The 24,184-nt window shown below is 43.4% G+C and overlaps 1 protein-coding gene across 6 annotated transcripts in view; it reads right to left on the bottom strand.

Moving 5' to 3' along the window:
* The window catches only part of stk31 (serine/threonine kinase 31), a 111,452-nt gene that overhangs the window by 5,199 nt on the left and 82,069 nt on the right, over positions 1-24,184 (bottom strand). For 3 of the 6 annotated variants that reach the window (XM_033046467.1, XM_033046493.1, XM_033046457.1), the window contains 8 exons: positions 23,527-23,664; positions 22,739-22,858; positions 20,557-20,688; positions 17,144-17,245; positions 13,675-13,755; positions 4,367-4,492; positions 4,096-4,221; positions 1,292-1,378 (listed from right to left, as the gene is read on the bottom strand). In XM_033046467.1, the coding sequence (XP_032902358.1) occupies positions 1,292-1,378; positions 4,096-4,221; positions 4,367-4,492; positions 13,675-13,755; positions 17,144-17,245; positions 20,557-20,688; positions 22,739-22,858; positions 23,527-23,664 (912 nt within the window). The remainder of the gene's footprint in view (positions 1-1,291; positions 1,379-4,095; positions 4,222-4,366; positions 4,493-13,674; positions 13,756-17,143; positions 17,246-20,556; positions 20,689-22,738; positions 22,859-23,526; positions 23,665-24,184) is intronic. The other 3 variants (XM_033046484.1, XM_033046476.1, XM_033046503.1) reach the window with 2 other exon arrangements.

Here is a 24,184-nt window from a genome sequence, read left to right as displayed (position 1 = left end):
GATGGAGGATAATTTAACTATCTGACAGTCAAACACACAAATTACTGGCTGCAGTGCTCTATATTTGTGTACGAGATTTAAGATTGCACTCATTTTTAACTGAATATTACTGACGATCCATTAAGATTTATCTGATGCATGCGCCCAGAATGCAAGGTTTACACACAGGTAGATTAAATTCACAATATGATTACATACACTATAATCTAGGAACTGGAAATTCAGATATCTTATCACATAAACCATAAATCACAGTTTCCCAAATTATTTTCAAATTTACAATTCTACCATCTAGAAATCCAACAGCAGCAGGCGAAAGAGAACACCATAAACGACCCATCTTCACCTCAACCGAACAAAAGATCTTAGTTGGGAAACGTATTGCCTCTTCTCCTATCATTGGAGCAACAGACTACCTCAGACTTTTGGACAAAACCTGCCAACGCAACAACCTTTGGATGCAGGCAACCCTGTCGTAATTCTCATAGGACTCCTCTGCAGGGATGTGAACTCTTCCTCCAAGAAGTTAACACCAGGGCTATACCTTCTCCCGATCTAGTTCTGAACAATGTTTCTAGTTAACCACCCTTTTTGTGGAATTCCCTGCCACACAGTGGACGCCAAATCACTGGATGGATTTAAGAGAGAGTTAGATAGAGCTCTAGGGGCTAGTGGAATCAAGGGATATGGGTAGAAGGCAGGCATGGGTTATTGATTGGGGACGATCAGCCATGATCGTAATGAATGGCGGTGCTGGCTCGAAGGGCCGAATGGTCTCCTCCTGCACCTATTTTCTATGTTTCTATGATAACACTCTCAGTCATGTGTCACACTGCATGCCATTGCTAAAAACGTTCCCATCTGCCAAAATGTGAGTTAGTTGTTTTTAATATGCAGTGGACTCAAATTTAAATAGGTTACATTTTCCACGCATCCTCCATAAATAAACATGAGCCATTCTCCGGCAACTGCAGTCTCTGGAGGAGGTCATTAGTTATCCGAAATATCCGAGTTCTGGTTGAGTAGTAACTGGACATTTTACAAAGGTGTCATTAATGGCTCTGGAGACATTTTCCAGCAAAAACCACAGAGCGGAAAATTGGAGGGAACCAAATATAAATCTTTAAATGCCATCCCACAATACAAGGCACCATGATGGGAAAAATGTAAATTAATCTTATTTTTAACTCACTCGTGTTTGAAAATTCCAGGTTGCTATTTTTTTTTAAACATAGTTGCAAGCCATTTTCTTTTTTTCAATTGACCCGATTAATGAACAGATAAAACTCACCGCTGAGTTTAGGGGGTTGGTGTCCTGCACAGTTTTCAGACTACATCCTGGATAAAAGGGTAACATGACATATGCTACTGGCTCAGACTGAGGAAAAAATATAGAACAGAAACATGATATCCTCAAAGAACATCACTCAGATTAAACAATAGATTATATTTAAAGATTTATTATCACTGAACACACAGCCATAATTCTATTAGTGGATTAACTTAAACTAAAAAAAGGTACATTGGTCAGAAACAAAAATGCTGTTTTAAATTTTATCAGCTCCGTAAATTTTCCCTTCAATTGTCCCACTTTTCCTCATGTATCCAACAATGATTTATTTTCTTGGCCCTATTTTAGAGTCCCATGTACAGTGCCCTCCATAATGTTTGGGACAAAGACCTATCATTTATTTATTTGCCACTATTTTTATACATTTTGGTTTCATCATGTAGAAATTACAGCAGTGTTTATACACAGTCCCCCCATTTCAGGGCACCATAATGTTGGGGATACAGCAATATCATGTAAATGAAAGTAGTCATGTCTAGTATTTTGTTGCATATCCTTTGCATGCAATGACTGCTTGAAGTCTGTGATTCATGGACATCATCAGTTGCTGGGTGTCTTCTCTGGTGATGCTCTGCCAGGCCTGTATTGCAGACATCTTTAGCTTATGTTTGTTTTGGGGGCTAGTCCCCTTCAGTTTTCTCTTCAGCATATAAAAGGCATGCTCAATTGGGTTCAGATCGGGATATTGACTTGGCCACTCAAGAATTGACCATTTGTTAGCTTTGATAAACTCCTTTGTTGCTTTAGCAGTATGTTTGGGATCATTGTCTTGCTGTAGAATGAACCGCTGACCAATGAGTTTTGAGGCATTTGTTTGAACTTGAGCAGATAAGATGTGTCTATACACTTCAGAATTCATTATGCTACTGCCTTCAGCAGTTGTATCATCAATGAAGATAAGTGAGCCAGTACCTTCAGCAGCCAGGCCATAACACCCCCACCACCATGTTTCACAGATGGGGTGGTATGCTTTGGATCTTGGGCAGTTCCTTCTCTCCTCCATACTTTGCTTTTGCCATCACTCTGAAATAAGTTAATCTTCGTCTCATCTGTCCACAAGACCTTTATCCAGAACTGTGGTTGCTCTTTTAAGTACTTCTTGGCAAAATGTAACCTGGCCATCATATTTTTGCGGTTAACCAGTGGTTTGCATCTTGCGGTGTAGCCTCTATATTTCGTTTCATGAAGTCTTCTGCGGACAGTGGTCATTGACAAATGCACACGTGACTCCTGACGAGTGTTTCTGATCTGTCAGACAGGTGTTTGTTTTTTTTTCTTTATTTAGAGAGAATTCTTCTGTTATCAGCTGTGGTCTTCCTTGGCCTGCCAGTCCCTTTGTGATTAGTAAGCTCACCAGTGCTCTCTTTCTTCTTAATGATGTTCCAAACAGTTGATTTTGGTAAGCTTAAGGTTTGGCTGATGTCTCTAACAGTTTTATTCTTGTTTCTCAGTCTCATAATGGCTTATTTGACTTTCATTGGCACATCTTTTGTCCTCATGTTGATAAACAGCAATAAAAGTTTCCAAAGGTGATGGAAAAACTGGAGGAAAGTCTAGGTGCTGAGACCTCTCTTATTAAGGAGGCAATTAAACATTCCTGAGCAATTACAAACGCCTGTGAAGGCATGTGTCCCAAACATTATGATGCCCTGAAATGGGGGGACTATGTATAAACACAGCTGTAATTTCTACATGGTGAAACCAAAATGTATAAAAATGGCCTTTAATAAAATATGACAATGTGCACTTTAACCACATGTGATTTTTTTTAATTACAAATCTCAAATTGTGGATTCCAGAGGCAAATAAATAAATGATAGGTCTTTGTCCCAAACATTATGTAGGTTGTTACTTTGCTCTGTTCTAATATCATAACATTGCCCACGGGTGTCTTATTCAAAGACATGATCAAGCTGTTCAGGATTTCTCCACTACTGACCCCTGACCGGTGGTTCAACATCCAATTTTAGATGATTCACTAGCTTCTTCAGTTAAACACGGGAATATCAAAGCCACCAAATGACTCTTCACCCACCCACCCAGCACCCAGCACAAATTTGATGCTCCCACATTAATCAATTCAATTCTTCTGGTCAGCACCTTTCAATCTTAGGCTTACCTACAGATCTCACATCATCTCTATAAAAATAAATTCCAGTCAGCAACATAAACATGGACTCATCCAACTGCTGTTAAAATTGTCAACCAGTTGATTCAGATTTAACTATTCAATAGCTGAATCTGAATCTTTTCCTTCCAAATCAACTATTCAGGTAGTTTTATGATCAATCCCAAATACTCTAGACTGACCAAAATGCAATTAATACAAATCACAGTTGTATTCATACAGGAAAGCTTGCTCAAACAACATTCTTATCCTTCATAACCCACACTGCCTCCCAGTTATACTTTAAAACTCTCAGCCTTGTGTTCAGATCCTTCCTCTTTTAGTTTTCTTGATGCTCCTCATCTAGATGCTCCCCATGACTCTCATGCACTTATTCCTTCCATGTTCCCACTATTGGTAGATTTGTTCGGTCACCTTGGACTTCATTCAAAGCTTCTCCATCTCTCTCCCCTGTTTAGTTGCATCTTAAACCTATCTCTTCAATAAGTTTATGGTTACAGCCCATAACATTTTAATTTTGTCGCATTACATCAAACGTTAAGCGTGAGAGAGCCTATTTTCCAACTTAGAGACACTATACAAATACGTTGCTATTTCTATTTTTAAAGTTTCTCACTTTGCAAGCAAACAGGTACAGAATTGGTAGAAGTCCAGAGTTTTCCTTCAACACAGACCAAGCTCGGTGATATGCAGCTGCCCTTTCAATCATGTTGGCCTCAGTGGCAAAATCCACAGAATAGCCCTGCAAAAAAACATAGCACATTAATCTGGAGACAAACAACAAAAACACTTTGTGCAGCAATCAAAGAAAAGCAATGAATTAAGCACCAACTCAAATTCACATGATGGAGACGGGAAGGAGTCATGTAATAAACACCATTATTTACCTTTAAGAGAATTCTCTTGGATTTAACTTCAGAGCACACCAATGATCGCTTGCTGCTCAATTCTCTCATGGGCTCTGGATCAAACAAATCACGCTCCAGGCTCTCGGTGAGTAGTCCGGCAGATTGCTGGAGGAAAAAGATAAGGGTCGGAGTTCGGAATTTAAATTATTTGCAATTAACAGAGAACATTCAACAGTCCGTGAAATAGATAACAGGGTGTAAATGTTCTGCATAGTACAGCATTTTTTGCATAATACGTAAAAGAATGCAATTTAAATACTAATCAAATTTCCTAGCTTAGTTGTGCAGTTCTGCAGTGTGTGTGCGCGCAATGTGCATCATTGTTGCACAAATTTGTTCTGGAGATTCAAAGCTCACGTACAAATCAAGAAACCACACCAAATCAACCATTAACCATGGCCGTCCGAAGGGGGCGTGCGTTGGGTGCGACCGCACCCCCCTTTTTTCCCCCCTAAGAAAAAAAATCACAAAGAAAAAAAAAAAAAAAAAAAAATCACAAAATAAAATCAACGTTTCCACTTTGGATACGGCCATTTCTCTGTTCTCCCATCGCCGGGCAAGAGTGGCTGAATCTGAACCCAACGGCTGTAACCCCAACACCAGACGCCGCTGCAGCGGAGCCCGCTTCCCTCGCCTCCCCCCGCCGCCGGTGCCCAAGCCATCTTCCCCCACCACCTCCGCTGACCCCATGCCACCCCCGCTGGGCTCATGTCACCCCCGCTGGGCCCACGCCACCCCCGCTGGGCTTATGCCACCCGCCCTGGGCCCATGCCACCCCCGCTGGGCCCACGACACCCATGTTGGGCCCACGCCACCCCCGCTAACCTCCGCTGGTTCCACGCCACCCTCGCTGACCCCCGTTGGGCCCGCGCCACCCCCGCTGGGTCCACGCCACCCACGCCGACCCCCGCTGGGCCCACGCCACCCCCGCTGGGTCCACGCCACTCCCGCTGGGCCCACACCACCCCCGCTGGGCCCACGCCACCCCCGCTGGGCCCACGCCAACCCTCCTGGGCCCACGCCACCCCTGCTGACCCCCGCTGGGCCCTCACCACCCCCGCTGGGCCCACGCCACCTTCATCCCCCCCGCCCGCTGGTCCCGCGCCACCTTCATCTTCGCCCCCCCCCGCAAGAAAGGGGGTGATGAGAGAGGGGGGAGGGGGAGAGAGAGAGGGAGGGGAGAGAGATGGGGGAGGGGAGAGGGAAAGGGGGATTATCTTTAGTGAGATTGCAAAATTAAGGTAGGTTTTAGAGCTATTATATTTTCTCCTCCATATGAATAATATTAAACAATATCAAATAATATCAAACAATTGGAACTGCTTTCTTTTCCTTGATAACAATACTGAAAAATATGAATTCCATAGTTTGTGACATAAATATACATTTTAATAGGATCATTATATACAGATGTAACATTTCAATTTCGAGATCGGGGGGAGGTTGGGTGCAAATATGCGTCAAGCCGATAGCCTAATCGTTAAAGAGTTAAAAGATAGCCTTATCAATAAAGAGCTGAGAAGAGGAATCAGAGCTGCCAAGGAAAGGTACTCTGAGAAGTTGAGGAGCAAGTTCTCTGCTAGTGACCCTTCTTCAGTTTGGAAGGGCTTGCAAGAAATCACCAGCTATAAGAGGAAAGCCCCCCCGCTCTTTGGACAATCGTCAGCTGACGAACGACCTGAATGAGCTTTACTGCAGGTTTGAAAATCAGAAACGTAACCCTGGTACCCCTTCCCCAACAAACACAGCCAAACCCCAGTCTGCAAAGAATGGACCCTGCACCCTCTCCTTCCCATTCACCACTTTACACCTACTTAAGGCAAGACTCCAGTATGAAAAGAGTGGACCCTTTCCCACCCCAACCAACACTTCACACCCACTCACAGCCTGACTTCAGTCTGCAAAGACTGGGCCCTTCTACACCCACCCCACTCCAATCACCACTTCACACCCAATTACTCATTTTTAACCAGTCCCTGCCTGCTTCAAAGTCTCCACTATTGTCCCTGTACTCAAAAAGGTAAGGATTACTGGCTTGTCGCACTGACCTCTGTAGTCATGAAGCGTTGAAAGGCTTGTGCTGGCCAGGCTGAAAAATATCACAATCCCTCTGCTGGACCATCTGCATTTTGCATATTGGGCCAATAGATCTGTGGATGACGCAGTCAATCTGGGCCTGCACTTCATCCTTCAGCACCTAGACCGCCAGGGAACCTATGCGAGGATATTGTTTTATTGATTTTAGCTCTGCATTCAACACCATTGTGCCAGAGCTACTAAGCTCCAAACTTTCTGAGTTGGCTGTGCCTGAACCCCTCTGTCGGTGGATCACCAACTTTCTGACAGAGAGGAAGCAGCATGTGAGGCGGGAAGGCATATCTCGGACCCGCAAATGCTCAGCATAGGAGCACCGCAAGATGCGTACTCTCCCCTCTCCTCTACTCTCGCCACACCATTGACTGCACCTCCACAGACACCTCTGTCAAGCTTCTCAAGTTTGCGGATGACACAACCCTGATTGGACAGATCCAGGATGGGGATCTCTGTACTACCATATAACCATATAACAATTACAGCACGGAAACAGGCCATCTCGGCCCTACAAGTCCGTGCCGAACAACTTTTTTCCCCTTAGTCCCACCTGCCTGCACTCATACCATAACCCTCCATTCCCTTCTCATCCATATGCCTATCCAATTTATTTTTAAATGATACCAACGAACCTGCTGCCGCCACCACTTCCACTGGAAGCTCATTCCACACCGCTACCACTCTCTGAGTAAAGAAGTTCCCCCTCATGTTACCCCTAAACTTCTGTCCCTTAATTCTGAAGTCATGTCCTCTTGTTTGAATCTTCCCTATTCTCAAAGGGAAAAGCTTGATCACATCAACTCTGTCTATCCCTCTCATCATTTTAAAGACCTCTATCAAGTCCCCCCTTAACCTTCTGCGCTCCAGAGAATAAAGACCTAACTTATTCAACCTATCTCTGTAACTTAGTTGTTGAAACCCAGGCAACATTCTAGTAAATCTCCTCTGTACTCTCTCTATTTTGTTGACATCCTTCCTATAATTGGGCGACCAAAATTGTACACCATACTCCAGATTTGGTCTCACCAATGCCTTGTACAATTTTAACATTACATCCCAGCTTCTATACTCAATACTCTGATTTATAAAGGCTAGCATACCAAAAGCTTTCTTTACCACCCTATCTATATGAGATTCCACCTTCAAGGAACTATGCACGGTTATTCCCAGATCCCTCTGTTCAACTGTATTCTTCAATTCCCTACCATTTATCATGTACGTCCTATTTTGATTTGTCCTGCCAAGGTGTAACACCTCACATTTATCAGCATTAAACTCCATCTGCCATCTTTCAGCCCATTTTTCCAAATGGCCTAAATCACTCTGTAGACTTTGGAAATCCTCTTCATTATCCACAACACCCCCTATCTTGGTTTCATCTGCATACTTACTAATCCAATTTACCACCCCTTCATCCAGATCATTGATGTACATGACAAATAACAAAGGACCCAACACAGATCCCTGAGGTACCCCACTAGTCACCTGCCTCCAACCCGACAAACAGCCATCCACCATTACCCTCTGGCTTCTCCCATTCAGCCACTGCTGAATCCATCTTGCTATATACCCAACAGTTTAACCTTCTTAACCAACCTTCCATGAGGAACCTTGTCAAAGGCCTTACTAAAGTCCATATAGACAACATCCACTGCTTTACCCTCGTCAATTTCCCTAGTAACCTCTTCAAAAAATTCAAGAAGATTAGTCAAACATGACCTTCCAGGCACAAATCCATGTTGACTGTTCCTAATCAGACCCTGTTTATCCAGATGCTTATATATATTATTTCTAAGTATCTTTTCCATTAATTTGCCCACCACGGAAGTCAAACTAACAGGTCTATAATTGCTAGGTTTACTCTTAGAACCCTTTTTAAACAATGGAACAACATGTGCAGTACGCCAATCCTCGGGGACTATTCTCGTTTCTAATGACATTTGAAATATTTCTGTCATAGCCCCGGCTATTTCTACACTAACTTCCCTCCTAGGGAATATCCTGTCAGTACCTGGAGACTTATCCACTTTTATATTTTTCAAAAGTGTCAGTACTTCTTTTACTTTGAAACTCATAGTATCCATAACTACTCTACTCGTTTCCCTTACGTCACATAATTCAATATCCTTCTCCTTGGTGAATACCGAAGAAAATAAATTGTTCAATATCTCCCCCATCTCTTTTGGCTCTGCAGATAGCTGCCCACTCTGTTTCTCTAATGGACCAATTTTATCCCTCGTTATCCTTTTGCTATTAATATAGCTGTAGAAACCCTTTGGATTTACTTTCACCTTATTGCCAAAGCAACCTCATATCTTCTTTTAGCTTTTCTAATTTCTTTCTTAAGATTCTTTTTACATTCCTTATACTCCACAAGCACCTCATTTACTTCATGCTGCCTATAATTATTGTAGATCTCCCTCTTTTTCCGAACAAGATGACCAATTTCCCTTGAAAACCAGGGCTCTTTCCAATTTTTACTGTTTCCTTTCAACCAAACAGGAACATAAAGATTTTGTACTCTTAAAATTTCCCCTTTAAATGTCCACCATTTCTCTTCTACATCTTTCCCATAAAACAAAATGTCCCAGTCCACTCCTTTTAAATCATCTCGCATCTCATCAAGTTAGCCTTTCTCCAATCAAAAATCTCAACCCTAGGTCCAGTTCTGACCTTCTCCATCTGTACTCTTTTCAGTTTGACATCTTTCCTATAACATGGTGCCCGAACTGAACACAATATTCTAAATGCGGTCTCACCAAAGTCTTATACAACTGCAACATGACCTCCCAACTTCTATACTCAATACTCTGACTGATGAAGGCCAAAGTGCCAAAATACTTTTTGACCATCTGATATACCTGCGACACGACCTTCAAGGAACCATGCAACCATCAACCATTCCTCTGCCCACGTGGCTAATTGATCCAGATCCTGCTGCAATCTTTCACAACCATCTTCACTATCTGCAAAACCACTCACTTCTGTATCATCAGCAAACTTGCTAATCTTGCCCTGTTCTGTGACGTTTCACAGAGTGCTGGAGTAACTCAGCGGGCCAGGCTGAGTATAGAAGTTGGGAGGTCATGTTGCAGTTGCATAAGAAGTTGGTGAGGCCGCATTCAGAGTATTGTGTTCAGTTCTGGGCACCATGTTATAGAAAATATGTCTTCAAACTGGAAACGGTACAGTGAAGATTTATGAGGATGTTGCCAGGACTAGAGAGCCAGAGCTATAGGGAGAGGTTGAGTAGGCTGGGACTCTATTTCATGGAGCACAGGAGGATGAGGGATGATCTAATAGAGGTGTATGAAATCATGATTTGAATAGATGAGTCTTTTGCCCAGAGTAAGTGAATCGAGGAGCAGAGGACATAAGTTTAAGGTGAAGGGCAAAAGATTTAATAGGAATCTGTGGGGTATGTTTTTCACACAAAGGGTGGTAGGTGTATGGAACAAGCTGCCAGAGGAGGTATTTGAGGCAGGGACTATCGCAACATTTATGAAACAGTTAGACAGGTACATGGATAGGACAGGTTCGGAGGGATATGGATCAAACGTGGGCAGGTGGGACTAGTGCAGATGGGACATGCTGGGCCGAGGGGCCTGTTTCCACACTGTATCACCCTATGACTCTCAAACCCATTCTCCTGCCTTCTCCCCATTACCTCTGACACCGGTATCAATCAAGAATCTATCAATCTCCTCCTGAAAAATGTCCATTGACTTGACATCCACAGCTGTCTGTGGCAATGAATTCCACAGTTCACCACCCTCTGACTTAAGAAATTCCTGCTCATCTCCTTCCTAAAGGAATGTCTTTTAATTCTGAGGCTGTGGCCACTGGTCCTAGACTCTCCCACTAGTGGAAACATCCTCTCCAAATCCACTCCATCCAGGTTTTTACCAGGCTGGGACAGACTGCAACAGCTTCACACCGTGTTCCAAAGCTTGTGTCCTGTCCTGCATCACCCAAGGCAGCAGAGACGTTATAGGAGATGGCAAGCACCGTAACAAAGTAGCTCACGATGGTTTGGGTAACATTCAGGACTGTCTATGCATGGCACATCATGAATATTACTGAAGAACGGTATTGACTCGAACTATAATCTATACCTTTTCTCCAGAGATGCTGCCTGACTCACTGAGTTACTCCAGCACTCTGTGACATGTCACCTATCCATGTTCTCCACAGATGCTGCCTGACTCACTGAGTTACTCCAGCACTCTGTGACATGTCACCCATCCATGTTCTCCACAGATGCTGCCTGACTCGCTGAGTTACTCCAGCACTCTGTGAAACGTCGCCTATTCATATTCTCTGCAGATGCTGCCTGACCCACTGAGTTACTCCAGCACTTTGTGACTATTTTCCTTCACCCATCTGCCCAAGCCCACTCTCCCCCCTCCTTTCTACCGATAAACTGCCTTTACATTTCACTCCTCTTTCAAATCTGCTCTACTTATCTACATGCATTTTTCTTCTTCACTTTTTAGTCATAGAATAATGCAGTGTGGAAACAGGCCCTTCAGCCCAACTTGCCCACACCGACCGACATGTCCCATCTAAACTAGTCCCACTCACACGCGTTTGGCCCATATCCATCTAAATCTGTCCTATCCATGTACGTGTCCAAATGTCTCTTAAACATTAGGATAGTCCCAGCCTTAACTGCCTCCTCTGGCAGCTCGTTACATACACCCAGCACCCTTTGTGTGAATAAGCTACCTCTCAGGTTCCTGTTAATTTCTGAAATATTGGTCATAAATTTGGTGCAGAAATGCTCCAAAATAAGGCTGAGAATGCATCAGAGAGCATCTAAAACCCCTGAGCTTCCAGGGTCCTTAAGCAGGCCCTGGACCCTGGAATCGAGGGACTTCACGCTTCGCATTCGTGATGTGTGCAGCGCGCACATTATTTCACATTAAGTTTTTTGTAATCCTGTCATGCCACCCCCCTTTTTGAAAAGCTTCGTACGGGCCTGTTAACTGAGCGGAGGACTCCCCGGGCATTAGTTCAAAGGTGACAAGCTGCCTTGGAATTCATGCGTCTGCTGGCTTGCAAGTAGGCCTGTTCTCTAGTACATGCTTCCCCCCCCCCCCAAAACCACCACCACCCAACATCTCTCTCCCTACCCTCTGTCGCCGCCTTTCAGGTTCCCTCAAATATGAAGCTGTCCCTCCCCCTTGTCACCCGTCTCCATCCCAATTCTTCACTAATCGATCCACTGTGTGACCGAGGCTCTGTGCCCGCGCTGCTCCCAATCTCCACCTCATATATTCTTGTTATGCATCCATCTTTAAATACAGTGCAACCTCAATATAATGCCTGAACCCCTCTCCCCCTCTGACCTCTTTCTGCTCCATCACCCAATGCGACCCAATACATGACCAATGGAGGAAATATATGATTAACCTCACAAAGCCTGATGTGCTGAGCACACATGGGGATTGATGAACAGAGGAACCTGGCTTCCACAGAACCTCCCGTGCCATCCAGGGACATGATATACAAATTCAAGAAGCACATTAATACCATAATTGTCACTAATCTCCTCAGCAAGAATGTAAAGACTGCGTGGAGGGGGAAAGGAGCATTGTAGTTACATACGTATCACTGAGAAATTCAATAGCAACAATGCTCAATTCGTTAGACTTTACACAAGGCCTCTTCTTACGTGGCTTTGCCAGTGTAAAGCATCTCACCTCGATCAGTAAAAAGTTGGCCATCACCAGGTCCAGGAATATTACAGTAAATAGATGGGTGTGGTGGAGAGAGATGGGTGGGGAGGAGAGAGAGATGTTTATAAAGTGGGGGTGGATTAGGGGGTTGGTAGGTCGGATGCGGCTGGCCATCTCACCAGTCATATATACTGGAAACAGGCCCTTCGGCCCAACCTGTCCATGCCAACCAAGTTGCCTAACAGAGGTAGTCCCATTCGCTTGCAACTGGCCCATATCTCAAACCTGGAGTAAAGACCGTGGCTATTCACTGTATCCATGGCCCTCATGATTTTATAAACTCCTATAAGGCTCGCCCCTCTGCCTCCTACACTCCAAGGGAAAAGTAGTAATAGCTTACCCAGCCTCTCCTTATAACTCAACACTAGTTCCAGCAACATCCTTCCCATGGCCGGGTGGCCAGAACTGTACACAATACTCCAAGTGAGGCCTTACCAAAGACTTGCACAGCTGTAACATGAAGTCCTAACTCCTGTACTCAATATCCTGTCAGATGCTAAAAGCTTTCTTCACCACCCAATCAACCTGTGCCACCACTTTTAATGAACTATGTCCTTGCATCCCTGAGTTTCTGTGTTTTACTGTACGCCCCAGGGCCCTGCTCAATCTTCAAATCTCTATCTCAAAATCACACAGAAGCAGTTTTCATGGGTACTGCCAAAGCCTGCCTTTGTAGGAATATCCTCTAGCTAATGTGGGCCACTCCAATTCAAATAGAAAATCCTGGCAATTATAAATAGAAGGGCACTGCATATTGTCAGACAGAACGATAACAAGGATCCTGGAAACTAAATTGCAGTTCCTGACTTCATAATGTTCAATTTTTCATAAAAATTCAATCATGTCATGCACAAGAACATTACATCATGCAATCTAATATCTAGGCAATTAGATTTCCAAGCACAAGATAGACAGTGTTTATAGAATTAATTGCATTTGTGGTTTTCCGGTTTTGTTAAGTACATAATTAATTGAAATATATAACTTGGGAAATATCCTCTTCTGCACACATGAAGTCAAATCCATCAACGAACTATTCAATTTGCTCACTCTGTCACTTCCACAAACAGTGAACTTAGGACCGTGGAAACTAGAATAAAATATTCATAGAAACAGGCCCTTCGGCCCGCCGTCCACAATGACCATCGTCCACCCGTTCACACTAGTGAGATGTTATCTCACACACTCCCTACACACTAGAGGCCATTTCCAGTAGACCATTTCCATAACCTACAAACCTGCACGTCTTTGGGATGTGGGAGGAAACCGGGCAACCCGGAGGAAATCCTCGTGATCACAGAGAGAATGTGTGAACTCCACGCAGACAGCACCCACGGTCAGGATAGTTGGCACTATGAGGCAGCAGATCTACCAGCTGTGTCAGTTTAAAAAAGTTGTACATCCAAATATAAAAACGTGAATATTATATCAAGTAGATGTCCTACTGCTCATTACCATGTAACTTTTGATTGCTGCTTCAGGATGGAGCAGAGGAAGCTCAGGAAACCAACGCTGAACAATATTGTCAAGCCTCTCCTGTAAAGGAAAAGCACATCCATTCAACTGCCATGCTAAACAAAATCCACAAAACCTCAGAAACACTTCCTCTGGCTATTCTGCAGATGTATCTATCATTTTGCAATTACCTGTTGGCAAAACTACAAAAACAAAATTTCTTGGAAATGGATGGGTTATATAAAACATACATAATTTAGTAAAATTAAGCATTTTAAAATTCCTTAACCTCAAGGGCAAAATGTTAGGGAAGCGATGATTATACAGTGATCAATATGTAAGTATGTATGGTTGGAAGATTTCGGTGTGGATGTATAGGAAGCCTACAGCATGACAAGTGACCAAATCCAAGTATAATTGCTGCATAGTTTTCCTCCCTTGTCCTAATTGGAAACAAGTGTCACAAATGGTCGCTGAACACCTCCGCTCAGTCCACCAAACCTATCTGATCTCCCGGTTGCTAAACATTTTAACTCCCCCTCCCATTCCCACACTGACCTTTCTGTCCTGGGCCTTTTCCATAGCCAGAGTGAGGCCCAGCGCTATTTGGTAGAACAGCACCTCATATTTCGCTTGGGCAGCTTACACCTCAGCAGTATGATAATTGATTTCTCTAACTTCAAGTAACCCTTGCTTTTCCTTCCTCTCCATCCCCTCCTTCTTCCCAGTTCTCCGACCAGTCTGAATGTAGTCTGACTGTTCCCCGATTACATTTGATCTTTGTTTGCTTTGTTGTCGCCTTGTCCTAGCTAACAATGATCTATTCTACATTTTCCATGATCATCCCTTTTGATCTCTTACACTTCCTTATCTCTGTAACTCCCGCTCCCCTGACGCTCAGTCTGAAGAAGGGTCTCGACCTGAGAAGTCACCCATTCCTTCTATCCAGAGATGTTGCCTGTCCCGCCGAGTTACTCCAGCATTTTGTGTCTATCTTAAGTGTAAACCAGCATCTGCAGTTCCTTCCTACATAATTTTATCATCTCCATTGTTATGCTGATGAAAACAACAGTAACGCATTTATATTGCAAAAGAGCCCATGGCGTTTTACAGGAGTTCAACCAAATAAAATTTGATATTGAGCGTAATAATGGGGCAACCTAATGATACTTCTCTACGAAACCACCAGGTAGCCACAGTGTAACACATTCTGGATACCCGAGCATCTGCTCTCCCACACCACCTTCTGACCAGTTACCGATTCTATGGGGTATTTTATACTGTTCTAAGCCAAGAAACTGGACAAATGTCCTTCCTCATCTCTGAAAGGGCACACACCATACAGCAATCTCTCCCTTTCTCCAATTTTGTGATCTGATTTGCATTTGCAGTGTTCCTGCTTTTATTTTAAAATGAGGTGCCTGAATATACTAAGAATCAATTTAAATTATTCACTGTTGCTTTCTGCAAGATCTCAATGGTTCTCCAAAATACAATGGCTCAATTTTAAAACAAGTATAACAAAGATATTTCTTCCTAGATATTATTATTGCAAGTTTCCCCAAATTCACTAAGAAGAAGAAAAATGTCAGCAACCATGATATAAAACTTACAATCTTTTCTTTTAATGAAATAATGTCTCCGGTTGGATAATTCATTATTTTTTCTTGAATGTTGGGTACTTAAATTTAAGATAAAATGATTCTAAACATAAAGCAGATAAACCTCAAATAGGAAACATTGGCAGAGGCTGGCACTTGATGCCTCAGTTCTTCTCTGTTTTGTTTGAATTTTCTCACAGAGAGTGGTGAGTGTGGAATTCTCTGCCTCAGAGGGTAGTGGAGACAGATTCTCTGGATGCTTTCAAGAGAGAGCTAGATAGGGCTTTTAAAAATAGCGGAGTCAGGGGATATGTTTGGGGACACCTACACCTTGGCACGACAAATCAAATAGGACGTACATGGTAAATCAAATAGGACGTACATGGTAAATGGTAGGGAATTGAAGAATGCAGTTGAACAGAGGGATCTGGGAATAACCGTGCATAGTTCCTTGAAGGTGGAATCTCATATAGACAGGGTGGTAAAGAAAGCTTTTGGTATGCTAGCCTTTATAAATCAGAGCATTGAGTATAGAAGCTGGGATTTAATGTTAAAATTGTACAAGGCATTGGTGAGACCAAATCTGGAGTATGGTGTACAATTTTGGTCGCCCAATTATAGGAAGGATGTCAACAAAAATAGAGAGAGTACAGAGGAGATTTACTAGAATGTTGCCTGGGTTTCAACAACTAAGTTACAGAGAAAGGTTGAATAAGTTAGGTCTTTATTCTCTGGAGCGCAGAAGGTTAAGGGGAGACTTGATAGAGGTCTTTAAAATGATGAGAGGGATAGACAGAGTTGATGTGGACAAGCTTTTCCCTTTGAGAATAGGGAAGATCCAAACAAGAGGACATGACTTCAGAATTAAGGGACAGAAGTTTAGGGGTAACATGAGGGGGAACTTCTTTACTCAGAGAGTGGTAGCGGTGTGGAATGAGCTTCCAGTGGAAGTGGTGGCGGCGGCAGGTTCGTTGGTATCATTTAAAAATAAATTGGATAGGCATATGGATGAGAAGGGAATGGAGGGTTATGGTATGAGTGCAGGCAGGTGGAACTAAGGGAAAATAATTGTTCGGCACAGTCTTGTAGGGCCGAGATGGCCTGTTTCCGTGCTGTAATTATTATATGGTTATATGATATGGGGAGAAGGCAGGAACGGGGTACTGATTGGGGATGATCAGCCATGATCAAATTGAATGGCAGTGCTGGCTCGAAGGGCCGAATGGGCTACTCCTGCACCTATTGTCTATTAATTTCTTAGTATTTAGTCATAGAGTCATACAGCTTGGAAACAGGCCCTTCGGCCCAACCTCCCCACAGCAACCAGCTAGCCTCATCTACACTACTCCCACCTGGCCCATATCCCTCTAAACCTTTCCTATCCATGTACCTATCTAAATGTTTCTTGAACATTGTGATAGTACTTACCTCAACTACCTCATCTGGCAGCTCGTTCCATACACCTAACTACCCTTTGTGTAAAAAATGTTATCCCTCTGGCTCTTATTAAATCTTTATCCCTCACCCTAAACCGATGTCCTCTGGTTCTCAATTCCCCTACGCTAGGTTAACATCTGTGCATTTACCCCCTTTATTCCTCTCAAGATCTTGTACACCTCTATAAGATCACCCTTCGTCCCCTTGTGCTCCAAGAAATAAAGTCCTAGACTGCTCAACCTCTCCATTTGCTCAGGCCCATGAGTCCTGGCCACATCCTTGTAAACCTTTTCTACATCCTTTCCATCTTAACAACAACTTTAATGTTGATAATAGATAGGAGCTATCTGTAATTTTTTAACATCCAACATGATTTCCATTATATTTCATCAAGAACGACTAATATGGTGATATTGTTTTAATATCCATACATATTCTTCTTTTTCACAGCAGATCTCTTCATAGATGTTATCTCGAAGTTTCTGTATTTCTTCCTTCATCTTCTGAACCTTCAAATCATCATAATTGTCCAACTACAAGAAGAAAATTGTGCATGCATCCTTATGCTTTATCTATGTACACAAGTAATTTGTTGATATGTCTATCTATATTACTAAATCTCTGTTCTTGACCGCTTTTGGCCGTCTGTGCTGCGATTTCCGAGAGAACGCCGCCACCTACGGCCGTCATTTTTGGCCACCTCGCTCAGAGTCCCCCTCCGCCGCATGTGTGCCGAGGATTTTTCCCGTCGATGAAAAAATGACAGAGATATTAATGTTTTTACAAAATTCCCCATTCTCTCTGCTGCCCCTGCTGGAGGGAGGGGGAGGGACTATAAAACCAGGAAGTGGTGTGCCTCAATTAGTCTCTGCAAGATGGAGCTCTGTCAAGTAGTCTCTGTCACTCAGCTCTGAATGACACTGAACAAATGTCTACATCACTGTGAGTACCCTTAATGTGGTTTGAAAATGAATATATGGTTAGTTTGAAATAAAAAAGCACTGCCTGCAAATGGTTGTTTGGGTTTGGGTTGAAGTAAAAAGGCACTCTCTCTCTCTCTCCCCTCCTCTCTCCCCCCACTTCTCTCTCTCCCTATCACTCTCTTTCTCTCTCTCTCCCCCGTCTCTCTCCCTTTCTCTCCCCCCCCCTCTCCTCTCTCCCCCCTCTCCTCTCCCCCCTCCCCCTCTCCTCTCCCCCCCTCTCCTCTCTCCCTCCTCTCCTCCCCCCTCTCTTCCACCCCCTCTCCTCTCCTCTCCCCCCCCTCTCCTCCCCCCCTCTCCTCTCCCCCCTCTCCTCCCCCCCCTCTCCTCTCCCCCACTCTCCTCTCCCCCCTCTCCTCTCCCCCCCTCCTCTCTCCCCCTCCCCTCTCCTCTCCCCTCCTCCCCTCCATCCCCTCCCCCACCGTCCCTCCCCTAAACCCCCCTCCCCTCCACACACCCCTACCCCCTTCCCTCCACCCTCCCTGCTCCCCGCCTCTCCCCCTCTCAGCACCCCCTCTCTCTAGGTATGTTGCAAAGCCTACCTGAAACGTCGCTGAAAATCTGTCGCTGAGGGTGTGCGCGATTTTGGCGCCGTTTAGAGGGGGCGGGTTTAAAACGCGATTTTCTCTAGGCTGTTCAAATCGAGGATGTTCAGCCTAGTTAATTATTAACGAAAAATCGCTGAAAGACCCCGTCGCAAAAGCTATTATTAGTTTTAAAGGCCTCGTAAAATAGTTATAGTAGTTTAAAAATCAATCTCTAAACCCGCGAACACCAGCAACCGCAGGGTCTCATAAAGCAGTCAACTGACGTAATGCTGTATATTTTTACATTAAAAAGGGCTTCTAAAGATCCCTTTATACAAAGTTTAATATTGCGAGTAGCTCATTTTGGGCCCATTATATCCCGCAGTATTTTTCTGGGCATTTGGGGCACAAATCTACCGCAATGTGAACGTTCTAAACCAGCGCGTTCCACAGGGACCCACTAGAAAGCTGATTTAAATGGGCATTTATTTACAGCAATTAAACACTAAATTCCTTCCATTTGGTCTATAAATTAATGTAAATGAGATTTAAAAATCATGTTTTATTGTGAATTATTTGTGAATATTATTTGGACATTTAGGCTATTTAAAAATGTTAATCATTTATTAAGAAATGGATAGATGTTTAGATCTAGTAATTGAAGTCTGAAATTAGCTACAATTGGGTAACTAACTAATTATATGCTTTAATTTCAGGTCATCCAAGTAAGATTATTTTATATTTGTTTCAGAATGCTTCAATCTATGATAACTGAAAATTTCATTCAGTTCTCTTAATTTTTAAGAAAGTTATGGGCTTTTGACTGTTCACGATCACAGCTTTTTTGTTATGTCCATAGAAAATCAATAGGGAACAAGATGCTCATTTCCCAGTATGAAAATGGCCATAACTTTTTAAATACTTGAGATATGAAAGTGAATTAGGTGTCAAATTAAACTTATGTTTATGCTTTATCTGATGGGATAAATTGCAGACTTGATTTTTAAAATCTCAAAATTTTGTAACATTGCTACTCTCTCTCCCTCACTCTCACCCTCTCTCTCCTCCACTCCTCCCCACCTTTCCCCCCTCACCCACCCTCCCTCTTCTCCTCCTCTCCACCCCCCTATTCCTCTTGCCCCTCTCTCTGTGTGTGTGTCTCTCTCTCTCTGTCTCTGCCCCTTCTCTCTCTGCCCTCACTCTCTACCCCCCCCCCCCCCCCCCCCCCCACCCTCTCTCTAGATGTGACTGCAAGTTGGGGGCTGTGCGTCAGTAGATAGGGTGGTTATTGGGTAAAAGGAGCAAATTAATAATATTAATATAATATCAAGGGGGGTAATTAGCGTGAGTGCGGGGGGGGGGGGGATAGTTAGTGTGTGTGATGCTGCATGCCGCCTCCCCCCCAACAACCGCACGTTGGGGGAACAGACCCAACGGGTCTGCACTTGGTCTAGTAATTTATATATGCAGACAATCCGACATCATGTAACCCTTCAGCATTATATTTTCTAGCACTGTATTATATTTTAAAGCAGGATCAATTTGTAAAAGGCAAACAAGCCTATGTACTTCAAATGAAATGGCTGGGCTTTTTTGTGGAATATAATTGTAGTCAGAACATGTAAACAAGCTCATTAGTCCATTGAGTTTCTGCTGACCACCAAAAGGCCATTTATTCTACTCCTAACTGCCCCCACTTTCTAACCAGTTCTCCCAGATTCCACCACTCACCAACACACTGGGGATAATTTACAGCAGCCGATCGAAAGGTCTCGACCTGAAACGTCACCCATTCCTTCTCTCCAGATGTGTTGCCTGTCCCGCTGAGTTACTACAGCATTTTGTGTCTATCTACAGTTTAAACCAACATCTGCAGTTCCTTCCTACACACTATGTCTTTGGGATGTGGGAGGAAAGTGAGGTAGCACTGATGGTTGCAGATTGTCCAATCAGTCACCTTCGTGATATGTAACACTTGGCTGCCACATAATGCACACAGTGACTTCACTTCCAGAGTACTTCATTCACTATTAAGTATTTTGTGCATCTCCAGGTTGCAGATGGCACTTTGTAGATGTATGGCTTTGTTTGAGTGTGCTCAGCTCAATTAAACAAAAATCTGAAACAAAAGCAAAAAATGTTGGAAAAATGGTCAACAGGTCAGAGAGAGTTAATGCAAGGTCATTGACCTAAAATTACCTCTTCTGTCAGTCCAACCACAGATTTCCAGCACTTTACTTTTATTGCAATTGCTGTGGTCATCACCACTATAACTATGATGCAGGTAATACTATATGAGATGCAACATCTTACAAGTACTCAAAATGTATACATTACATCTTCTATATTGTTCTTTTCAACCAGTTTCCATCTCAGTTGAGCTTTAAGATTCTTCACCGATCTTTTGATTGACAGCAGATTTCCAACACTGGGATAAGTATTAAGCCATTGCCCAGCTTGCTTCTTAAACTATAGAGATAGAAAAACAGGAACCATTTTTTAAAAAAAATTGTTTTTTTGGAAGATATGAAAAATAAGCCAATACATTTTCTGGGGTGATGATATACAAAGTAAACAAGCAATAATCCAATTACATGGTACCATCTGTCCATGATCCATACTTAAATCTTCAGGACTCGCCCTGGGCTCGCTCCCGTGAGGGCGGCCCGGCTCGGGGCTGGAACGGCGCTCCCGTGAGGGGCTGAGACGCTCCCGTGAGGGCGGCCCGGCTCGAGGGTAACGGCGCTCCCGTGAGGGCGGCCTGGCTCGAGGGTAACGGCGCTCCCGTGAGGGCGGCCCGGCTCGAGGGTAACGGCGCTCCCGTGAGGGCGGCCCTGCTCGAGGGTAACGGCGCTCCCGTGAGGGGCTGAGACGCTCCCGTGAGGGCGGCCTGGCTCGAGGGTAACGGCGCTCAGGTGAGGGCGGCCCAGTTCGAGGGTAACGGCGCTCCCGTGAGGGCGGCCTGGCGCAGAGCTGAGACGCTCCCGTGAGGGCGGCCTGGCTCGAGGGTGGAACGGCGCTCACGTGAGGGCGACCCGGCTCGGGGCTGGAACGGTGCTCCGGTGGCTGAGACGGCGTTCTGGCGGCGGCGGCCTGAGTCCGGGGTTTGGCCGCGGGCCAGTGGACGACATCGTCAACAGCTGCGTCCGCTGGACTGGAGGGCGGCAGCTTCGACCACCCCCGGGCCGCGGAGTTTGATCCGGCCCGTTCGCTGAGCTCGGTGAGCCGCGGGACTGACTTACCATCGCCCGGTGGGGTATCGCCTCAGCGCAGAGGGAGAAGAGGAGGGAAGAGACTGCAGCCCTAAGATTTTTGCCTCCATCACAGTGAGGAGGTGCTTGGTGGACTCACTGTGGTGGATGTTAATTTGTGTTTACTGTCTGTTCTGTTGTTTATTATTGTATGTATGGCTGCAGGTAACGACATTTCGTTCAGACCGCAAGGTCTGAATGACAAATAAAGGATCTAATCTAAACAATGTTTTCTTTGCTTTGCCAAAAAACAATAACGTAATGCATGAAATCAAGCACAGATCAGCAGTTTTGATCTATCTGTCTGTCTGTCTGTCTGTCTGTCTGTCTGTCTGTCTGTCTGTCTGTCTGTCTGTCTGTCTGTCTGTCTGTCTGTCTGTCTGTCTATCTATCTATCTATCTACCTATGCGATTCATGTGATCCTGGAACTACGCAAAAACGATACACGATAGCGCTAAAGTATTTGTATCGCCTTACTCACTATTGTCCCGTGGTGGTCTGTGTCACGTTTCATTCAGATTGATGTTATATTTCACAAGTTATTCATGATTTTTAACTTCAGAAATTCAAGTTTAAGACTAATTTACCAGCTAAAATCTTTGCTGGCCCAGCTTCCAATAAAGTTCCAATCGAGGAACACTCAGTCCTCTCAGTTTTTTTTAGCAAGTATCAAGTATATTCCTGGCAGCATGGAGGGAGCGTGCATTTTTTCCAATATTTTAAAGTCAGTACACTGAATTTTGAATAAGGCGAAATGAGAAGCCCCTGCCCAGTGATGGAATATTGCGTTCGGGAAATGGGTGAGTGGTGGAATATTGCCTTGTGGAACGGGTTGCGTTGGGAGACCAGGCCTCCGTGGGGGCTATGGGTGAGTGGTGGACTATTGCGTTGGGGGACCAGGGCTCCCGTGTGACAGGGACCCAACGGGTCCCAGTTGGTCTAGTGGCATTATTAAAATTCTGCCCAACAGGGCCATCAGATGATAAAAGGAATCGACAGTAAACAATCTTAAAACTCCATGAGGTTACATCAAGCACAATTAATCAAGCGCGTGCCAATAACAATGTTAATAACAGTAGAATAGAGACTGAATATATTACTCCATGTATTTAAATAATCAATATGAACAAAATTGCAAAGCAGTCTTAGTGAAATTCACTTTTGAAAATGAGGAAAACTTAAGTAGATAGTTTTGAATAAAGTTCTAATGGAACTATTGTCATTCTCGGACTAACACTAAGTAGTAAGTGAATGACAGTGAAATTACCTGTACACTATCTGCATATCTATTTTCAATAATCAAAAGTAGGCTGTGTTCCTGGTTGATCTTTTGCATCACTTCATTGAAGGCACCATGGATTATTTTCTTATCAAGTTCACATTTTTGCTTTAAAAAAAGATATAACACACTATGAATTTACCATCCCACGACCCTCCTAAATCAATTCATTTATGGAGATAATACGTAAATGTTGCATGTAGGGAGCTACTAAATAATATTAAAAAGTTGCACTAAAATAGTAATTGCATCACAGTGTGCCAGGAAGCAGTCCTTTTACTCTGGAATTCCAATCATCCATTCGGCCCAAAATAACTGGAAGTCTTCTTCATTTCCAAATGGTCAAACAGATCATAAATGAAGTGAGACAGGGCATTCTTAGCTCTGATCACAATTGGTGCAGTTTCCACAGCAAAGTTATCCATAAACACAGCTCAAAATTGAAATACTTTTTTTTTAAATTTGCCAGAATGGGTGGGTGGGAGTGGAGATAAAAATGCCTTGAATTTGAATTGACTACTTTCATTGAACTGCATTTTTGCAGATTAAATCATGGCTAGTCAAGAGTGATTTATAATAGTGTGCCAAGGTGAAATATTTCCCATTCCGAGCAAAATGTTAGTTGATCTTACAAAAGGTATCCAACTAAAAGGTATTCTTATTAGAAAGTTAAAACCATTACAACAACAAAAAAACGATTGTAAGAATGAAAAATTAGCCCAGTTAAAATTAGCCTTGATTTCCATACTTAAAGACTAAATAAAAATTTTGCAAACCATAATTGTATGATTGCCTACTGTGGTTGAAATGTCAAGTTCTCTGCATACGTCACGCTCTGCTTCATCCAGCATTTCATCAACACTTTTGCAGTCCCCTATTGAGGGTGAGGAAGCTCTGGAGTTCAGATCAAAAATCTTGACAAGACAGAAATAAGTTATTTGAATGGATTCACTGAAAACTTCAAAACCAGTTAATCAATGGAAGAAAAAGCAGCATCTAACACTAATGGTACAAATCATCTAGAGGATATCTATGAACTAGGTAACATGTGGAATTCAGTGACATTTCCACAATTCTAGGATTTTTTTTAAACAGGAGATAAACAAACCCCTATATGAAAGTACAAAAATACATTTTGAATCTCTAATATAAAAACATAAAATGCTGGAAATACTCAGCATTCAAAGGCACCATCTGTGGAGTGAGGAAACAAGTTCGCTACAAAAGCCACAAGCCTGGCACATTAACCACATTTTTATCGCTCTACAGACATGCTGCCTAAACAGCTAAACATTTCCAAAACGTTTAGTTTTTATTTTAGATTTCCAGCACACAAAACACATTACAACTGGAAGTTTAATATCCAAATGCAACATACATTCATGTCATACGTCTATACTTACCAACATCAATGTTACTGTAGCAAGAAGTCAT

Source organism: Amblyraja radiata, chromosome 2, assembly GCF_010909765.2.
Source record: "Amblyraja radiata isolate CabotCenter1 chromosome 2, sAmbRad1.1.pri, whole genome shotgun sequence".
NCBI classification, from domain to species: Eukaryota; Metazoa; Chordata; class Chondrichthyes; order Rajiformes; family Rajidae; genus Amblyraja; species Amblyraja radiata.
The sequence above is the reverse complement of the archived record's forward strand: the minus strand, read 5'-3'. Positions and strand labels throughout refer to the sequence as shown.